The sequence below is a fragment of the Pelobates fuscus genome, chromosome 3, assembly GCF_036172605.1.
Source record: "Pelobates fuscus isolate aPelFus1 chromosome 3, aPelFus1.pri, whole genome shotgun sequence".
NCBI lineage: Eukaryota > Metazoa > Chordata > Amphibia > Anura > Pelobatidae > Pelobates > Pelobates fuscus.
The window spans coordinates 329,924,580-329,933,214 of record NC_086319.1 but is presented as its reverse complement, the minus strand read 5'-3'; the positions used below and the strand labels follow the sequence as shown (position 1 = coordinate 329,933,214).

At 41.2% G+C, this 8,635-nt stretch overlaps 1 protein-coding gene across 1 annotated transcript in view; it reads right to left on the bottom strand.

Moving 5' to 3' along the window:
• Positions 1 to 6,070: 6,070 nt before the first annotated feature.
• CEP152 (centrosomal protein 152) overlaps positions 6,071 to 8,635 on the bottom strand; it is a 43,692-nt gene continuing 41,127 nt past the window's right edge. The window contains exon 28 of the mRNA XM_063449022.1: positions 6,071 to 7,306. Coding sequence (XP_063305092.1) covers positions 6,402 to 7,306 — 905 coding nt within the window. The 3' untranslated portion in view covers positions 6,071 to 6,401. The remainder of the gene's footprint in view (positions 7,307 to 8,635) is intronic.

Sequence of the window (8,635 nt, the reverse complement as noted above, 5' to 3'; positions counted from 1 at the left end):
TGCAGTACGGCTTTTGGGAAGACCAATCAGGAGAGGGTTACAGTAATCCATGCGGGAAATTACTAGAGCATGGACAAGCTCCTTGGTAGTATCTGGTGCAAGAAAGGGGCGGATGCGGGCTATGTTTTTAAGATGGAATCTACAGGATTTGGCAACATGCTGGATGTGAGGCTCAAAGGTGAGACCAGAGTCAAGTATGACGCCAAGACAGCGTGCTTGCAAGGATGGATTGATGTTGGTACCACAAACTTGAAGGGAGAGCGAAAGAGGAGGATCAGTATTAGGAGGAGGAAAGACAAGGAGCTCAGTTTTTGAGATATTGAGTTTCAGAAAGCGGGAGGACATCCAGTCAGAGATGGAAGAAAGGCAAGCAGTGACACGTTGCAGGACGGCAGGGGAGAGGTCCGGGGAGGAGAGATATAGCTGGGTGTCATCAGCGTACAGGTGGTAGTGGAATCCAAAAGAGGTAATAAGTTTGCCAAGAGAGGCAGTATAAAGAGAAAATAGAAGGGGACCAAGGACGGAGCCTTGGGGGACTCCAACCGAGACAGGGCGAGGGGAGGAGGTATCATTAGAAAAGGAGACACTGAATGAGCGTTGGGAGAGATAAGTGGAAAACCACGAGAGGACAGAGTCACAGAGACCAAGCGATTGAAGAGTTTGAAGAAGGAGAGCATGATCAACGGTGTCAAAGGCCGCTGAGAGGTCAAGAAGAATTAGTATGGAGTAGTGGCCTTTGGATTTAGCTGCGATTAGGTCGTTAGTGACTTTGATAACGGCAGTCTCTGTAGAGTGGAGAGTAGAGTATCATATCCCCCTTGTCTCGTCTTTCCTCCAAGCTATACATGTTAAGATCCTTTAACCTTTCCTATGCAAGGCACAGCCTATTTCATTATGATTACCTAGCTTGTACATACATTTGCCTGACATTTTATTTCACCTTTAAAGATAGGAAAACCCACACTCAGGCTCAAACTATACTTTTACCTTGCCTACAAGACTGATTAAGAACGTCAAGTGATACTGACATACATTTTGGTTTTATAATTTACAAATCTGTGCAATTGACTCGAATGCCATGACTGTTTTCTTATGTTTAAATATAATGTATTTCTCTAGCTGTCGTGGCTGTGCAAGCATGTCTGTTATCTTGTGGACAGCAAACAAAGAATTAAAAATAAATGATATGTAGATATATCTATATCGGATGAAAATAGACAAAAAAAAAAAAAAAAGGTTGATGATAATTGTCAGTTATTAAAATTAGGATAATTCAACAAAACCGAGAGCTTAATTGTTCGCAAGCTTATCAGTGCAACATCGAAAATACAAATAAAGGAGAAAGGAAGTAAAGTCTTTATTGGTTATGTAGATTAGAGGAAGGGCTTTCAGAAGCACTCAATATCTTCCATTATATCTGAAGACGAAACCTGAAGAACCTCGACAGCTTGTACTCTAAATCTGCCTAACCAATATTATTATTATTGCCATTTATATAGCGCCAACAGATTCCGTAGCGCTTTACAATATTATGAGAGGGGTTTTAACTATAAATAGGACAATTACAAATAAACATACGGGAACAATAGGTTGAAGAGGACCCTGCTCAATCAAGCTTACATTCTATAGGAGGTGGGGTGTAAAACACATTAGGACAGGAATTTGCAGTCAAATAAGGTGGGCTGCCCTTTAGGAGAAGGCAAGAGACAGGTATGTTAGGTAGGGGTTAGTCTTGGAGGCCATAAGCTTTTCTAAAGAGATGGGTTTTAAGGCACTTCTTAAAAGATGCAAGACTAGGGGAGAGTCTGATGGCGGTAGGTAGGCTATTCCATAGGAATGGAGCCGCCCGCGAGAAGTCCTGCAAGCGTGAGTTGGCCGTACGGGTGCGGACAACGGACAGGAGGTGGTCACGGGCAGAGCGAGAAGGGACATACCTATGGATCTGTGAGGAGATTTAAGAGGGGCTAGAGTTGTTCAGTGCTTTATAGGTGTGAGTTAGTACCTTGAATTGACTCCTATAGCATACAGGAAGCCAATGTAAGGACTGGCAGAAGTGTGAGAGAAACGACTAGAGAAGAAAATCAGTCTAGCAGCAGCGTTCATTATGGACTGTAGGGGTGCAGTACGGCGTTTGGGAAGACCAATGAGGAGAGGGTTACAATAATCCATGCGGGAAATTACTAGAGCATGGACAAACTCCTTGGTAGTATCTGGTGCAAGAAAGGGGCGGATGCGGGCTATGTTTTTAAGATGGAATCTACAGGATTTGGCAACATGCTGGATGTGAGGCTCAAAGGTGAGACCAGAGTCAAGTATGACGCTAAGACAGCGTGCTTGCAAGGATGGACTGATGTTGGTACCACAAACTTGAAGGGAGAGCGAAACAGGAGGATCAGTATTAGGAGGAGGAAAGACAAGGAGCTCAGTTTTAGACATATTGAGTTTCAGAAAGCGGGAGGACATCCAGTCAGAGATGGAAGAAAGGCAAGCAGTGACACGTTGCAGGACGGCAGTGGAGAGGTCCGGGGAGGAGAGATATAGCTGGGTGTCATCAGCGTACAGGTGGTAGTGGAATCCAAAAGAGGTAATAAGTTTGCCAAGAGAGGCAGTATAAAGAGAAAATAGAAGGGGACCAAGGACAGAGCCTTGGGGGACTCCAACCGAGACAGGACGAGGGAAGGAGGTATCATTAGAAAAAGAGACACTGAATGAGCATTGGGAGAGATAAGAGGAAAACCACGAGAGGACAGAGTCACAGAGACCAAGCGATTGAAGAGTTTGAAGAAGGAGAGCATGATCAACGGTGTCAAAGGCCGCTGAGAGGTCAAGAAGAATTAGTATGGTGTAGTGGCCTTTGGATTTAGCTGTGATTAGGTCGTTAGTAACTTTGATAAGCGGAGTCTCTGTAGAGTGGAGAGGGCGGAAGCCAGATTGAAGGGGGTCAAGGAGAGAGTTGGAATTGTGGAAATGAGACACACGGGTAAAGACAAGTCTTTCCAGAAGCTTTGAGGAAAAAGGGAGCAGAGATATGGGACGGTAGTTAGAGGGGGTGGACGGGTCGAGGGATGTTTTATTTAGTATAGGTACTACAGTGGCATGTTTAAGGTCAGCAGGGACGATGCCAGAAGAGAGAGAGCAGTTGAAGATGTGTGTTAAAGAAGGCACGAGACAACTTGAGAGAGATCTGATAAGGTGAGATGGGACAGGATCGAGTGGGCAAGTGGTGGGGCGAGAGGAGCAAAGAAGAGCAGCCACCTCTTGGTCAGTAGCTGAAGAGAATGTCTCCTGCAAATATATGGATGCCAAAAAACTCTACTAATGTACACTAAGCAGTTTTCTGGTGCGTAATTTGCATATTGTTCCCATAGATTCATAGCTGCAGAAAAATGATTTGAATTTAGGATAAGTTTACGGATACAGAGATATTAAGAGAATGTTCATGGCGATGGTCAGAAACTTCAGCCTAGATAACGAAAGTGCCTAGGTGAAAAGGAGGTATAAAATAAATCTAAGTGAGTTTTTGTGTGGAGGAGAGGTTGGTACTGATCACTACCAGCTGACTAGTTTTAAAAGTCCCCCGAAACATCCAGAAAAGGAAAAAATAATCTGTGCCAGAAAATGGTTAGAGAAGACCGGTGTTACTAGGAAAATAGGACAGGCAAAAAAAAATAGTCTCTACTGCACTCTTATTTAGCTGCAGTACATATACTATATGATGCACACCTGTTTTGGTTGTCCTAGTCACTATGTTTGTTCTGGACACCTTGATAAGGATAACCCTGCCAACGTCTGATTCACATCACTGTGATCTCAGTTATGTAGAACTTGGTTATATACATCACCAAATGCTCACATACATATCCCTAGCATAGGTTTAAACGGATTTGTCACCCTTATATACACTATATGGTCAAAAAGTATCAGGATACACCTCTTAATTATTGACTTCAACTCAGCAATGAAGCGGAAGACCATGTAAAGTCGCAGAGCAGGGTAACAGAGTGCTGATTCCATAGCTGAAGAGTTCCAAACTTCCACTGGCATTAATATCAGCACAAAAGCAGGAGCTTCATAGCATAGGTTTACATGGCTGCATGCAAGCCTCACATCACCAAGTACAATACCAAGCATCAATTTGAGTGGTCTAAAGCACGCTGCCACTGGACTCTGGAGCAGTGGAAAAGTCTTCTGTAGAGTGGCTACTCACACATCTCTGTTTGGCAATCTGATGGGTGAGTCTGGGTTTGGCGGATGCAAGGAGAACGTTACCTTCATGTGTACATTGTGACAACTGTAAAGCTTGGAGGAGGAGGGACAATGGTATATGGGTTGTTATTGGCCCCCTACTTCCAGTGAAGGGAAATAGGGAAATCTTAATTCTTCAGTATACCAAGACATTTTAGACAATGCTATGCTTCCAACTTTGTGGGAACAGTTTGGGGAAGGTCCTTTTCTATTCCAGCACGACTGTGCCTCAGTGCACAAAACAAAGTCCAAAAATACATGGTTTGAGGCGTTTGGTGTGAGAATTTGACTGGCCCGACCTGACCCCAACCTCATCGAACACCTTTGGGATGAACTGGGACAGAGATTGCAAGCTAAGCCTTCTTGTCCAATATCACAAATTCACTACTGGATGAATGGGAAAATATTCCCACAGAAACACTCCAAAACCTTGTGGAAATCCTTTCCAGGAGAGTGGAATCTGTTATGGCTGCAAAGGGGGGGGGGGGGGGGGGGGGGACCAACTACATAATATTGTCTATGTATTTACAATGCAATGTCATGAAAGTCCCGGTAGGTGTAACGGTCAGGTGTCCCAATACTTTTGTCCATATAGTGTAGCTATTGTTAGCAGACAACAATGGCAATCAAACTGAACATTTTCTGAAGCAAAGCACAAAAGGTTATAACATAAAAAGATCATCACGGCCATTTACAGGACAATGCATGCATGAAATTGGCATTTAAGACAAGATCTACTCCAAAGGAGAGTTATCCTATGACAGCATCTATCTGTGCAGCAGGTAGAGTGTCCTAATTATGCAGTCATGTGGTGTTACGTCCAGCTCATTCTCTCCCCCCCCCCCCCTCCATTATCGTATAACAAGTAAACATACTAATAAAAAATTGTCTTTTTTCCTTAAAAAAAAAAAAAAAAAAAACCTAATTGTAAAACTCCTCCCCAGAAGAGCACACTGTACTATTCATGCTAATGATAGTATAGAGCAGCTCACCGCACCAATGCACAAATACTAAATGACCCCATATGGGTCTAGCCAAACAATGAACTCCCCAATGCAAACTATGATAAATAATAAGTAAGGATGTACACCATGGATCTCAAACCCGAGCCCCCCCGATGTTCATGAAATAGATAGCCACAGAATTATGGGAGTTGTATTTCAGTAACATCGCAGAGGTAGGGGGCGGGCGGCAGAGTTTGAGATGCCTGATGTGCAATCAACCTTACAAAAAAAAAATACTAACTGTAGTACAGCTAGTGTCTTTATCTCACATTATTTAATTAGATTAGTATCCAGCAACCTAGGTATTCTCACATTTTGGCCATTACTAAGAGAAGTCATTTTGTCACTTCTGCAGCACTACAAAATCCCTTTAACACTCCTGTCACTGGAATGTGTTCTTGTATATTTTATTTATTTATTTTTATGTTTGAGAAACTTTTTCCGGTTTTGATGAATGATAATCTTGTGTGTTTCAGAATCCGAGAATATCACACTTCCAAATCAGCATACACTGTACTTAATTCAGCCCCTCTCCCTTTAGTGAAATGCCTGTGAGGACATCGGGATAACAAAGCATGTATCCTTTAGAAGAAATGCTAAAGTAATGTCTGACGTCCAGTAGTGTAATGTCGACGAAATTGGCATCTGGCATTGGTAAACTGCCAAGCTTTTATTTATTCATATATGTTTTCAACCTGGCATTTTGCCCTTACACAATAACATGTTCAAAATGGGAAAAAATATCTTTATTTTTAAAAGATGTGCAAAAACAAGCCATAAATAATAAAAGTATAAAAATAGGTCTTTACAGAAACCACACACAAAAATCATACACACACACACTCATCTGTATAGAAACATAGATAACATATATAAACTGCAGTATATACACACACACTTGGGTCAATGTATCAATAAATATTTCACTTGCGTTTAGAGCAGGCTGCCCAAAAGGTAGATCCCAGATGTCATAAAACTACAACTCCCATGATGCTTACCATGCCTTTAGAATGACAAAGCATCATGGAAGCTGGAGATTAAAAACATCTGGGGATCTACCCCTTGGCACCCCTGGTTTAAAGCATCAAAACTTCTCACTTCTTATCCATGAGGAAACACCAAGGTCACCCAAATTCACTTGATCAATCAACACTAGGACAATCTAGAAAACGGGCTATCAAACCCACTGTCTTGCTGGGGAGACACATAGCTCTGGAATAATTTCCTTGAAGGCAGTTTGTTTTCACGACCTACATCTGAATACAGCTTTGGATCAGCACAGTTTTTCACAGCTGCAAGATGGAGTCCAACATTTTTATTAGGATGCTGTGTACGAACAGGCTGATCTTTTTGTTTTACAGTCCGTGCAAAGTAATTCTGAACTTCAGATACGCTGCCAGAGGGATCACGACTTCCTTGTGCAAGAGAACTCAAACCTACTGCAGGAACACACTCTGGATTATTGCTGTTCTGTTGCTGTGTTTTAAGGCTGTTTGAAGAGTACGGTGCAGACTGTAACGGAATCAGACGTTTATCACCAACACAGCTCCAGTCATTAGTTGCATTTTCATCCCGCACAGGTGTTTCCTGAAGGTCAAACCTCTGCTTATCTGATTTGGCATTTAAATCACCACCACAATTATAATTTTTAAGACCTTGTAAAAAAGTTGGTTCACCTTTACTGTGAAATGCCACATGCTCAGACTGAGATTTTGAATCAACGCAGCCAAATCCTTTGGTATTTTCCAAACATGTCTGGGTGGGAAACGGAGAAGTCACAGAATATAACTTACGTGAGTTAGTAATGTTAATGTCTGGATAATCGTCTGTAAGTTGCTTTGGAGAGAAGTAGTCATTTCTAGGGGGAGCTAATTCTTCGTTAAGCGGTTTGCTTCCTTCAGATTTCTCTCTGTTGTGCCTCTTAATTAACTCATCCATGGTGTTGTGTTCTATGTTTTGATCCATCTGTCTGTTACTTGTCCATGGATGTGTAGTCTGCAGTGAACTATCTTTATCTTGTTCAGTCGCAGGCAAGTCACCGTTTGCAAGCATCATTGCTATTGAAAATGGATATACAAGTAATATTAATAGATAATTTTAAGTCACAACTTGTAAAAATAAACATCCCTTTAGGAAAAATACATTGATATATTTCTATAGCATTGGTGAGATCATCAAGTAAGAAGGGTTTATGGGTAGAGAAAAGGATTAACAGCGCTGGTAGCAGCTTAGTCCAGCATTCTCAGCCAACCACTGCTGTCCAACTTAGAAAATTATGGCTACCACAGTGTCTCTGCAACCGACAGCGTTCATGAACATGCCTATGTACGGATTTATAGTTGCTTTTTATTTAACACTGAATGCAAAACTAGATAAAAGGAAAAATGTAAAAGAAAAAATATATAGAAATTGCTGTTTAGAGGAACTTAAAAAATAAATCAAGGGACATAAATTGAAGGTCTGTGTTTTATTTGAAACAATCTTTTCAGAAATATTAGAAGAAAACAAATTAGCAACAAAATGGCATTGTGTGCCTTTTTCTGATCCTAAAATATGCAATAGAGTGTAAGGACACATTTATTTAAGAACATACCAGTTGCGTGTCAGAGTCAATAAAAATGATAAAATACCAGAGTCACGGTGCAAAACCATTCACTGTGCTAATATATTACAGATTTCCAAGAAGTCATCATGTAAAAGTGGGTGTGATTGTGGGTATAGGGACATATGCCATACATACAGTCGCCTTCACAAAAACAAAATCGTATGGGGCACACATAAGCCGTGTTCCGGACAGTTATCTAACCCTCCCCCTTTACCATGAGCTTCTCTTTCATGTACAAAGAGACAGCGGAGATTTCCTAATGTGTGGCTTAGTAGGACAGCATCTGTATCCTGTGTCCAAGCTTGAGAAGCAGACCAGAGCAAAGACAGCAATTTATTGAGCATTAAGGACGGTACATTCCCATTTTATCTTGATCTCACTTTCAGTTTGGGCATGAAACCAAGCCTGTATAGTCAACAATTACTTCTGCCACCAATATACGGTGTTAAAATTAAAATGTTTAAAAGAGAATGACTCGAGGTAAAAGGTTAAAGCCATAATGGCTAAAGATCAGCATCATTACAGGGCCAAAAAATAAAATAAAATATATAGTAGAACATTGATAAATGAACTACAATTCCCACAAACCCTTTTACTGCCTGAATTAATGGAATGAGCTCAGTTATTACAATAGAAAATGTATCATGATTGGCTGAGTCACATCCAGGATGGACAGAGCTCAGTGTAGATATTGCCGAGCGTAGAGATTTTTTTTTTTTTTATTACTACTATTTATTATTATAGTAACTTTTTTGTTTCCCCATGTACAGCAAATGCCGGA